The following is a 12,904-nucleotide window of genomic DNA, read 5'->3' as shown; positions in this document are numbered from 1 at the left end:
ATCAGAACAGAGACTACAAGGAGTAATTAGTCAGAAAGTAAATAATTTCCCATATTTTCACAGATGTTTTATATTATTTACTATTTTTGTTCTGACAAGTAAAGAAACAACAGAGTCCAAGACACTCATCAAAAGTGGAAGCGTCAGCCTGGCTGCAAACCCAATCTGTTCAAATTAACCTCCCAACAAAAAAACGAAAACAAATCCAAAGCTAATCATGAAAAGTCCACCACAGCATTCACTATCCAATGGCTGTTAAAGATGAAAAGAGTACATTCAAAATAAAAGATTACCAAAACATATTTGAGGTGTCTTTATAAGCTGGACTAATCATTCATTTCTAAGCATTTACAAGTGGCTGTTTGTTTATCTGGACCTTTGCAAGTTTTAGTTCAAAACCTCTGGTATGTACTATATTCCATAAAGGTAGTTTTTTTTTAACAATTACTGTATTTATCTTGGTGCATAACTATATTCCAGTGTACGGATAACAATTATATTTGATACTTACACTGATACTAAACTGATACATCCTTTGCAAAGCTACTAAGTTGTAAAAAAGTCATATGTTTATACATTTTTAGAAATTGGGTAGTTCTGGTCCTACAATCTGACCTGCATTCGAAGCCATTGTAAAATCCATGACATATGACCACCACAGCACAAAGAAACTGCTGTGCAACTTATGTTCTTAACTATAACTAGGCTGGTCAGCTAGCTAACAGGCTAAAAGGTAGCTATCAAGCTAAACAACGCCATCGTAAATTCCTACGTAGTGCACTATGTAGGGAGCAGGGAGCAATTTGAGGTCCAGCCCCAGACGACAGGACACCGCTGGTATAAAATCAGACTTGCGGTAGTAATTTGGTGAACATAAAGTACTTATAAAGCGAAGGTTTTTGCATTAAACAGCGCTGTGTTCTCATACATTCACTGTGATATGACAAAAAGTTTAATTTGAAAAATTGTGTGATATGACAAAAAGTTGAAAAATTGTGTATTTCATCATATTTTATGTTGGCCAATAGGCCACTTGAGGTCATGCATTACTGGGATTTTGTCACAGGGAAGGGAGTTATACCACCTTTAGAACATCCTCCCCTTGGTGAAATCACAGTAACGCATGGCCTGTCATGGCTTATTACTTTATATTATCATGCATAAACATAAACATGCTACTATCCCACTCTTACTGTTGTCATAGTGTTATATTGTACTTTACTTTGCACGGCTTTCAGGCTTGATTTGTGACACAGTCAGATCAGTGGTATGATCTGATATATGCAAATGAGCTCTGCTCTGATTGGCTGCCCAGTGCTCGATTTAAAAAGCAGTCCAGGCTGAAACACGTCTTATAATGTCAGCTTGTATTTGACTGGGCGGTGAGTACCTTTGACCATTCTCCAGTCTTCCACTCGTAGCAGCTTGAGTGATCCTCGCAGGGCTCCTCCTGGGCGGGCCGGGAGGTGGGGTCACAGAGGCCTTGAGGATTGGTGCATGTTACTGTCCTTTTCCTGATGCCCCGCCCACAGTCTGAAGAACACTGGAGAGATGGAGGGATGGAGAACAGGACTGATATGGAAATCTGATCATTTTCAATGTACAAGTTAAACAAATTCCATTTTGAGACTCGCAAAGCCTCAGATGTAGTAGGAGATGAAGGGAGAGGAGAAAAAGCAGAGGGGGGAGAGTGGAGCAGTAGACAGAGTGAGAGAACAGAGCAAGAAGAAAGGAACTCTGCTCATTAAACGCTGCCACCCGCAGCGTCCCATTAACAGTTTTCTCCATTGGAAGAAACATTTCTTAATGAAGTGGATAAAATACAATGAGTCCTGAATATACACAGAATAAACAGAGCGAGTGAGAGAGAGCGAGTGACAGAGAGAGAGAGAGAGAGAGAGAGAGAGAGAGAGAGAGAGAAAAGTGTGATGGAGTGTCAGAGATGGAGAGAACGAAGAAAAAGAGGGAGACACAGAAGAGCGAGAGATCAAGAGAGAAAGAAGGCAGACAGAATGAAAGGGAATAGAAAGTGAAGAAGAGAGGAAGAGGAGTGGGAGGGGAAGGCAGAGAGTAAGAAAAGAGAGATGAATGTAGATAAGAGAAAAGAAAGAGAGTGAGAGAGAAAAAGAGAGGAAGAGAAGAGAGAGAAAGAAAGAGAGCAGAGTGGAAAGAGAGACAGAGAGAGTGAGAGTGGGAGAGAGAAGGAAGAAAAAGAGAGGGGGATGTTGAGAGAAGGAGAGAGGGAGAAAGAGAAAGAGAAAAAGAAAGAAAAGAGAGAGCCTGGCTGTGGGCAGGGAAGGGAAAGAGAGAGAGAGTGAGAAGTGAGAGATAGAGAGATGTAGAGGGGAGAGAAGAGAGAGAGAGAGCAAGAGCAAGAGAGAGAGTAAAGAAGAGAACGTGAGAGAGAGAGAGAGAGAGAGAGAGAGAGGGGGAGTGAGAGAGAGGGAGAGAGAGAGAGAGAGAGAGAGAGAGAGAGAGAGAGAGAGAGAGAGAGAGAGAAACTACCACACTGCCCTCCACAGGCCAAGCAAAAACCCACATCCCAAGTTCACACAGACAAACACTGAACACTGCTAACTCCCATAATCCCACATGTCTGAAGCGTCTGAGGTTTCCTCCTTAGTTTTGCACTGGAGCTACGAGGCTAATGTAGCTAACACGTTGTGAAATGTGTTCATAGCTAACAGTGTGAGGAGATAAACACACAACATAATCACGTCTATTAGAGATTACTGAACATCCGGCCAGCGTAAAACTAAAGAAGCAAACTCCAGACACCCAGCATGTCTTGACTGCCTGCAGTAGATTTAGATTTCTCACCAGATGAGCACTTTAAATTGCTCCAGAAGAGTCTGAGCACATGCCCATACACTGTCATTAGCATCAGTGAATGGTAAACATGCTGAGGGACCAACCTTGGTCCACTCTGAGGCCTCCCAGATGGTGAGGCAATGGCGCCCCTCGCACTGCTGCAGGCTGGCTGGTTTGGAGCTGATGCAGTAAAGGTCCCGCGTGGAGATGTAGGTGCCGTTCTGGAGCTGATACACACAGCCCACATCCCTCCGCTGCAGCCCTGCCCCACAGGTCACAGAACACTGACCCCACTCACTGGCCACCCATCTGAGATAGAGAGAGAGAGAGAGAGAGAGATATGGGGGTAAACATTTCTGAATTTCAGAATTTTTCTCTTGATGTACACATGACTTGCTATCGATCTATCCATCTATCTATCTATCCATCTATCTATCTATCTATCTATCTATCTATCTATCTATCTATCTATCTATCTATCTATCTATCTATCTATTTGTTTTTCTCTATATGTCTGTCTGTCTGTCTGTCGGTCTGTCTTTTTATGCCTCTCTATCCTGCCTCAGTCTCTAGAGAAAGAGAGACATGAGAGGTGGGGAGAAGAAAAAAGGGCAAAGTGTCCTTTAAAGCTGTAATAATCAAACAAACCCAAAAACCCTTTTCACATGTGCAGGAAAGTGGGCAATTATGCAGGACCCCCAGTGATTTCCACTCAATTTCAAATACTGTAAAGCCGTATTTCAGCCATTTTTTTCAGATTAGCTTTCTACAGAAGCTCAAACAGGCCGCCCTTCATCCTCCAGTCCATTCATTTATGCTGCTCAGGGTCAAAGAACACTGTCACAGATCTCTGATCAATGTATTATTACAATATAACTGCCCGTCTCTATTGGCTCCTCGGCCAATTTACCACTGACACTGTCAAATGACTCGGCAGGCGGCTGCGCAGTCTATAGGATTCCTGCTGCTTTCTCACTAACTTCTGTGTTCTGACCTCTGAGGCCGTACTGAGGTGAGGAGATATGGCAGCTGAAGATACTGTTTCATATGTGACTAACATCATGTCTGTTATATAATCTACATTAAACATTCTACATTATGCATTCCATCTTACACAAATACTTTACATATTCTACCTGAAACATTCTTCTTTACGCATTTTACTTCACACATATTACTTTACAAATTCTTTACATGTTCTTCTTTATGCATTCTACATTACATATTCTATTATTTATTATTTACACAATCTACAAATTCTTTTTTACGCATTCTTCATCACACAATATTCTCTAAACAAATCTACATTATAAGTTATATTTTATATATTCTACATTACACATTCTTTTTTATGCATCCCACTCCATAAGTTCTACTTTAAACATTCTATATTAGGCATTCTGTTTTACACATTGCATATTACATATTATTTATTGAAAAAATGCATCAATCTAATCAATGATTTATTCTGTTTGCATCATTTTACCAGTCTTTTCCAGCAAAAGCGAGAACTAGCTTCTCAGTGTGTTATTGCTGCTAATAAGGCAAGGTGTAACACGGGCACTCACTGGCTGAAATGTTCACAAAGGCTGGGTGCGCTATGATTTTGTCTTACTCAGGTACTTAAAATAGTAAAACTAAAGTGTGTTATCTTGTCTTCCCATAATGATTAGTGTATAGTCTATATTTAGGGTGGTTATAGCTGTTTGTGCTGTGGTTGCCCGCACCTCTCCACCTTTACCCCTCATTGCTCGCTATCAGCTTAACACACAGCATTTCAGACACAGAGAGCCAAGGTGACACAGGTGAGGTGTTGATCAAAAAGGTTCGAGTCGATTTCCATTCCACCAGTGGAATGGCCACTAGGGGCCTCCAGAAAGAGGTAAATCACAGACTGAGCGTCTAAACCAGGGAAAATTGTTAACCAGTCCCATAAAACTCTATTGCACTTTAAGTTCAACAATGAAAATGAACAATAAAAGCAGGAGCATGTGTTTTTAAAACATTTTGAAATGCTTAATGAACATAGTAGTTGTCAGGCCTTAGTTCAATATTAAGCATGCAGCTACTATTACTGTTAAATGTAGCACCAGGTTCTCAAAGGTACTATAATTCCTGGCTGAGATGAGAAGAAACAACAATAAGTGTTGACTAGATTTGACTTAAATTGCTACAGCACTGTTTTGGAAGGATGCTAAGACAATATGTGGCCTTATGACCTTGACAGAAGTTCACAGACAACGTTCAGCTTCAGAAAAAGTCTTCTTGCCAAACATCTCAGCTGCTGAAGGCACTTCTGCAGTTACAGCAGACCATATGTTAAGACTAAAGAACAAAATAATCATAATAATTATTTATGCATTGAATCGTGGTGTCAGCACCCACCCAGCACAAAACAACACAAGTTATTATCTCTCTATAGTTGCATGCGAGGTTACTTATGATTTAATATTTGGTAAATTAGTAGAGGCGCAACTGAGAATAAAACAAATCACAGCATCGGCACTTAGCCTTCTGTAATAACTGTGACAGTGACGCCATAATGAGCAAACGGGGAAACATCTGGAACCTGCTGGGTGCTGCACTGTCTCTGTTCTAATAAACTCAAAACCAATTTACAGTCTAAAATCAGAGCAAGCAATTTTTCCTTCATCTTTTTCCTGCTTGGACTAAAGTTTTCAGCAGTTTATTTCTTCTTCTTAGTCTCCAAAAAGTTTGATGGTGTTCAGAAGAAAAAGAAAATGGAGCTGGGCGCTAAAGCAGTGACTCAATGAGACTATTTGAGAAGAAGACAGGAATAAGATAAGACACGAATAGGTGACAAAGGCTTGATCAAGTCTTCCTTAATAGGTTCTTCTTGATTAAAGACGAGAAGAACATCTCAATGGCAGTAAAATCAAGCTCTGTGATTTTTCCATTGAACAAAAAGCTTCCAACTGGGGCCCAAAGACGTAGAAGACATTTAGAGCATCAAGTTATAAAAACTGTAAGATGTGAACTTTTCTAGAACATGCTAATGCTGTATTCTTTCAGTTTCAGTCAGTAACACACACTAAACAGACAAAAGTATTGGGATACCTACACAGTACATCTACAGGAGCTTTATGACATCCCGTTCCAGTAGCCATAGGCATTAATATGGAGTTGGGCCCCCTTTGCAGCTGTAACGGCTTCCACTCTTCTGGGAAGCTTTCTTCAAGATTTGGGATTGTGTGTGCGGGAAATTTTGCCCATTCATCCAGAAGAGCCTTTGTGATGTTTTACGAGATGTTGGATGAGAGGGCCTGAGTCACAATCTCTGTTCTAGTTCATCTGAAGGGTGTTGGATGGGGTTGAGGTCAAGGCTCTGTGAGGCCCAGTCAAGTTGTTCCACAATAAACTTACCCAGTCAGGTCTTTATGGACCTTGCTTTGCGCACTGGGGTTCAGTCATGCTGGAACAAAAAAGGTTCTTCCCCAAATTGTTCCCACAAAGTTGAAAGACACAATTGTTCAAAAGGTCTTTGTCACTGAAGCATTAAGATTTCCTTTCAGTGGAACTAAGGGGACTAGACCAACCCCTGAAAAACAATCCCACAGCATCATCCCTCATCCACTAAACTGTACAGCTGGCACAGTGCAGTCAGGTAGGTTAATGCTGTCCTGGCTTTCACCAAACCCAGACATGTCTATCAGTTTTGCACAACCAGGAGTCGTCGCTGGTTCTCCAGTGTTGGTATTTGGCCTAGCAGTACTAATGCTATTGACAATTCTTTGTGTGGAACAAATTCATTGCTCTGTTTGACTTTTAAGATAAAAATCTGGTTATAATGCTCTACAAGTGAACTTTGTCCTTTTTGAACAGAGCCTTGGCAGCTTTGTGAAAACAGTTATCATTGTTGATCTACAAAATTAGCGCACCACCAGGGACCCTCTGACAGCTACTGGGTCATAACTGTACCATTATGCTGTCTCCAGCAAGGGAAAAAGTGACTGGACGGAAGCTGAAAGTCATGACGACAATTAGAATACAATTGTTTGTCCTACTAGGAGCACATCAAATAAGATAATCATGCAAAATAACAGCTTCAGACCTCAGAAAATGATGCATTTATTGTTACGCTATTTACATTTAAGGTGTACACTGCAAAAAAAGTATATTATCAAATGAAATTATCTTAATTCTAGTCGATATATCTATTAGTTACTTATTTTGAGATGGTTGTGTATTTTATTAGAAGATTATTTAACTTATTTCCAAACATTTTCACTTGCTTTAAGTAATTTTATTTAGTAAAATTCTCACTAAACTAGCACATCATTTAGCTGATTTCAAGCACACTTTTTAAATGATCTGCCAGTATAATGAGATAATTTTACTTAATAAATTACTTAAAACAAGTAAAAAATGTTTATAAATAAGTTAAAGTATCATAAGATAAGCTCAACACAATGTCAACAGAAGACATTTTGGATATATTGACTAAATTTAAGATAAGTTTACTTGACAAGATGCTATTTTTTGCAGCGTGGGTTTGGGGGGAGTGCCTCGGACCCCTAAAAATTCTTCTTAGAGCTTCCAAAATGCCAGAGCCAGCCCTGAAGACTATTCGCCACATAAAAAAAAACAACCCTGTCACTTTGGTTACTGTTACTACACCTACACCTACTACAGCCTTCATTTTTAATGGCAAGTATAGGTTAATCTCCCACAGGAGTCCTATTTTTTCCCCAGAAAATTTGGATGTGCTTAATGACACTACAATACATATAACAGGAATATTACAGCATCATAATTTGTCAAACCATTATTTAAATGGGGGCAGTCGTGGGCAGTCGTGGGCTGGAGGTTAGGGAGGTTGGCCCTGTAACCGGAAGGCTGCTGGTTCAAACCCCACCAACGACAGTCCATGACTGAGGTGTCCTTGAGCAAGACACCTAACCCCCAACTGCTCCCCGGGTGCCGTGGATAGGGCTGCCCACCGCTCCGGGCAAGTGTGCTCACTGCCCCCTAGTGTGTGTGTTCACTAGTCTGTATGTGGTTTTTCACTTCACAGATGGGTTAAATGCGGAGGTGGAATTTCCCCGTTTGTGGGATTAACAAAGTACCACTTAAACAAATCCTGCTCTTTATATCAAGGAAGGAGCTGCCTTATACCACTAAATATTTGCAGGCATTTTTATTCAGTAATTCAATCGTGACATTTTCATTAGAATGTACAGTGCTTTCAAACTTTTCAGACACTTTTGGGAAACTGAGATATATATTTTCCGCAATCTATCAAATTACGGTTGGGAAATTATGCTGCATTTTTTTTTCCTAAATGGTAATCCATTAAATTCGATCAAAGTTAAAAAAAAAAAACTGGCTGCTGGATCTGATATAATTGTGACAGTAGCTGGCTGAACAGAGCGTGTATATAACAACAGGGGAATATGTGGCTAGACATACATTCACTAGACATTAGCTATTATCAGTTTATCAGTATTCTCTTGTCCTGGAGGCCAAATATTATAAGTTCAGTTTAGCTAGACCTAAAGTGAAGCTCAAAGCCGGCCTGCAGACACACAATGGTCCAATATAAGGCATGTGGCAGCAACCCAACGCCTAACTGAGCTCACTTCACAGCATTTGATTCAATAACATCCTCAGTGGACCTACAAACAAATGCACGCTATTAGTATTGTTTTAGAGCAATGAGTGGAAACATTTGATAACAGGAGCTAATCAGAGCGTCTTTGTGTTGTAAGCGTCTCTTCATCTGCTGCTTTTTCCAAAGCCGCTCCCTGTGAAGGGTTGATGAGAACAGAGGAGAGAATGTATTATGTTTGGACGGAGTTTTAGTTCACAGAGCTGTGCTGGGAATGTTTTATGCACGTTTTTCCAACTAAGTGTCTCAGTGAAATGGCACTGACTACCATTTGTGCTAGGGCTGAATGATATGGATTAAACGCTGCAGAGGTCTGAAATCATGTGTCATTTTGAAGTCAGCCTCACGCCCATATTAGAATCTCCAGGTTTAAGCAGTTCCTCTCTATTGGAAAAATGAATGGCAAAAAAACAAAAATATTACAATATTATTAAAATATTACCTGGTACATTTTGTCCCGAGTACATTTTTACCACTCGATTCTCTGGATGTCGAGGCATTTAGCAGTCGAAATACAATGAATACTAGTCTATTTAGACTTCTGTACTGCTTCATGCACCATGCTACTGAACAGCATTCAGCATTCACATTTTGACCATGTATTTCAGTGAATCTGGTGACATTCGGAGGAAAATTGTAGGTACAGCAAAACATTTCAGCTTTGGAATGTTTTTATTTAATACAGGGTGTGGGAGTAAAGGAAAACCAGCTTAGACATGGATTCCTAATATTGGCTTCAGAGATCCATGCAATTCTGCACCTGTTGGGTAGTGGTTGTAATCTTGCCTACGAAATGGGACCCTCAAATAAAAAGAGCATGACTTCACTAAAAGGCTACTAGCGCTGCTCTGTAGGCGCCCCTGCCAGTCTGTAGTGACAGCAGAGGAAGGTAAAGTTCAGCTCCTCACTGCTGGGCTTTAGTTACATTTAGGACATCATACGCCTTCAAAGAGTTGGGGTGTGACACTTATTTATTATTGCCCACCCCTAATTCTTCAGTGATGTGAAACTGAAGTCAGATATTTGCCAGCTTCTTGTTCGGATTCTCATGTTCCACCTTAAATGGAGCCGCAGTTAAGATGGATGAGGTGCCGGAATCCAAGTGCTGCACCATTTAAGGTGGAATAAGAAATTTAGCTAGTTAGCTACCGAGTCATCAGCTAGGCATGAACGCACAAAACGGAGGGGTAGGTGAAAGGGGTCAAATGGGATTGGACCTTGCTATTACAAGGGTCAGATATTGTTCAGTAAAGTTTTAGCCCCAATCACTGAATTAACCATCAACATACATGATTACAGCAGTAAGCACTGATTGCATTTAGCAATATGGTTTGCAATATATATTAAAAACACATTGATGAATCCCTGATGTGGTTAAAAAGGGCCTGCATTACTTTGACCAAAATGATTCCTTTGTTGGTAAATAACGTTACTCATCAAAACACTTATCTGAAACTGGGATTGGTCACATAGTCAAAAGTTAGTGAACAACTTTGTGATTGTTTGCATATTGCAAACATTTTGTAAGGGGGAGCGAGGAGGCGGACGCACATGCTGAGATAAGCGAGATTTATTATGGGCAAATCCAGGTCGTGGTCAAAACAGTCCAGGTTCATATAGCCGACATGGACAGAATGAGGGACAGGTGAATACAATCAGGGGCGGAGTTACAAAACCAAAACACGAACACATGGACAGGACTGGGAGGGGCCAATCGTGACACATTTACTGCACAAAAAGGACTATTTGCTGTAGATTTACTTTTCCTGTTCCACCACAATATCTCCCCAATGTTGGCAGCTTCCAGCATTAAACAGTGGATCTCTAGCGTACAGTACAGACCGTAACAGAGCGCTGTGTTACCTGTACTGGCAGGGGTGTATGTTGCAGCGGCGGATTTGAGGTGCTGGACGGTTCTCTGGCTGACAGTAGCTGCCATTCACCACCATCATGGTCTTATTAACAATCCTCATGCAGGAAACCATCGTCTTTCTCTCTCCTGAGGAAAGACAGACACTTCAGCTAAAACAGTGAATATACAGTTAAGCATTAGAAGCTGCCTGTATCATTTTTTATCCATTTATCATTATGCATTATCCTTATATCTGACTTGAAACAAATGGAGAAATTGTGTGGAAAGTGCAGCTTTGAAAGTGCACACTTGTGTTTGTAAGGAGAAGAGGAGATATTTTATTATGATTTGAATTAGATGCCGTTATTGTTGTGTGCAGTCCTGTATTGCAGAAAGAAAGAAAATAAACCCTTTACTTTAATGTCAAATCAGAACTGCAGAATCAAACCTGCTGATACAGAATGTAAATTGGACTAACATGTTTCAGTGTGTAATTACTATGTAATTAACTGTGTAATTACATCATGTAGTGCAGTCAAGCAGCAATAACACCAGCACTAAGAGCTCTGCCACATCCGAGCTTACAGAAGCCTCTCAAACAGATCATAAAAGATGATTCAAAACACCTGGTCCACCATTTTAATATAATACACATGTGCCAGTTTGTGAAAACAATATATCATAAACAGACTGATTCACTGAACCCATACATGTTCTAGTTTTCCTGCTTCAATGCACCTGTTTCAACTCAATATGTAATTAGATTACATAACCTGCACAAACATACATGTTTACTCCACATGACTTCATATGATCAGGATGATTTATTCAGCTGAAAAGCTTCACGCTAACCCACTGCCCAGTTCGGCCTCCGCAACCTTCCAACCCAGCTACATCAGGGTCCCGACTAATTGAGAGGCAATTAGAGAGTAAAACACTGTTAATTACAGATAATGACCCAAAACTCACAGAGGCAATTTATAGCAATGAACTGGACTCCAACCAAATGAGTTGTGGGTAATGCGTTGACCCTTACGTGCTTGCAAAACCTGCCTTCAAACGAGTGGCTGCTTCAAAGTGTGACAGGGAGCCAAACTGCAGGATTATCTTATTCATTTTGAGCAGTGATGAATGCGCCAAGGCAAAGTATGAGCAGTCAGAAGCTAATCCCACAGAGAGGAGACTGTTGAAGGGCAGGGGAGGGACAAAATAAAAGAGGGAGGAAGAAAGGAAGAGAGGAACTGAGGGAGAGAGAGAGAAAGAAACTCATAGAACTCATGGAAATCGTGAATAATCAAATTCCAATATAGGCTATATAGTCCAAATGTTTGCGGACATCTGCTCATCCAGCATTTTGGTCAGAAATAAAGGGTGTTAATAGGCAGTTTGCCCTCCTGTGCTGCAGTAACAGCCTCTACTCTTCTGGGAAGGCTTTACACTAGATGTTGGAACATTGCTGTGAGGATTTAATTGAGCGTTAGTGAGGTCAGATACTGATGTTGGATGGTCGGTTCTGGACACTCCGACTCATCCCAGTGATATTGGATGGAGGTCCATCCCTCCAGAGAACACAGTTCCACTGCTCCACAGCCCAACGCTGGGGGGGGGGGTTTAATACCTCTTTAGGTCTCATTCTGTACGTCATACATACTGTATGCCACGAGCCATACACTTCATCAGTAGTGGTAGGTAGTGTCCATAGTATTTGGATGGCACTGAATTCATTGAATCACTTTGGAAAGCAACTTCAAGTTCATTCGGCAGCGCAGTGGCAATTTATAATGAGATAAAGCCATAACTGTTCCGGCAAAGACCGTAAAACACCTATTTGTTTACAATACTCAGTATAAATCTCACCTTTAAAGCATATTAACTGATATATCTGAGTGCACTGCCTTTTTGATTTGTTGCTGTAGTGATAAAAAATGTAAGCTGAAATCTAAACGGCTGAGATTTCCTGCTGCGTTACTGCTATCAAACTGCTTAGGAGCACACGAGTCTGTAAAAACAGTGCAGCACCATTAGAAGTGCACTCATTAGTGTAGTAGGTAAATTACAGAAGTGCATGGTTTGGCCTGAAGCATTGGATCAGCCAGTGAGACGCGTTCAACAGTCCAGTCCTGACCATAGCCCTGCTGTGCTGCTCATTAGCTGGTCACTAAACATTTCCAAGCAAGCACTTAATGTATTTTATGATGAAGGATGCATTTATTGAGGTAAGCTGATGTAAGCCTCTTATTCATCAGATTATTTTATTAAATATATTCTACGTATAAGGTATAAAGCACCTGAATGCAACTGCATGGTGGAATGGAAAATCGGAATGAGATGCTGGCAAATAAGATGTCAATTTCAGCTTCATGCAAATAAATGGATGTTTTTTTACATACATATACAGCAACCCAGGGCGGCACGGTGGCGTGGTGGGTAGCGCTGTCGCCTCACAGCAAGGAGGGCCTGGGTTCGATTCCCCGGCCGGGCGACCGGGGTCCTCTCTGTTTGGAGTTTGCATGTTCTCCCCGTGTCTGCGGGGGTTTCCTCCCACAATCCAAAGACATGCAGTCAGGCCAATTGGACATGTTACATTGCCCCTAGGTGTGAGTGTCTGTCTG

General features: G+C 41.0%; 1 protein-coding gene across 1 annotated transcript in view; it reads right to left on the bottom strand.

The window, feature by feature from the left end:
• Positions 1–12,904, bottom strand: part of adamts17 (ADAM metallopeptidase with thrombospondin type 1 motif, 17) — a 178,222-nt gene that overhangs the window by 18,459 nt on the left and 146,859 nt on the right. The window contains exons 19-21 of the mRNA XM_037545550.1: positions 10,304–10,439; positions 2,916–3,120; positions 1,391–1,543 (exon numbers count right to left, since the gene is read on the bottom strand). Coding sequence (XP_037401447.1) covers positions 1,391–1,543; positions 2,916–3,120; positions 10,304–10,439 — 494 coding nt within the window. The remainder of the gene's footprint in view (positions 1–1,390; positions 1,544–2,915; positions 3,121–10,303; positions 10,440–12,904) is intronic.

Source organism: Pygocentrus nattereri, chromosome 15 (genome assembly GCF_015220715.1).
Source record: "Pygocentrus nattereri isolate fPygNat1 chromosome 15, fPygNat1.pri, whole genome shotgun sequence".
NCBI classification, from domain to species: domain Eukaryota; kingdom Metazoa; phylum Chordata; class Actinopteri; order Characiformes; family Serrasalmidae; genus Pygocentrus; species Pygocentrus nattereri.
The sequence above is the reverse complement of the archived record's forward strand: the minus strand, read 5'-3'. Positions and strand labels throughout refer to the sequence as shown.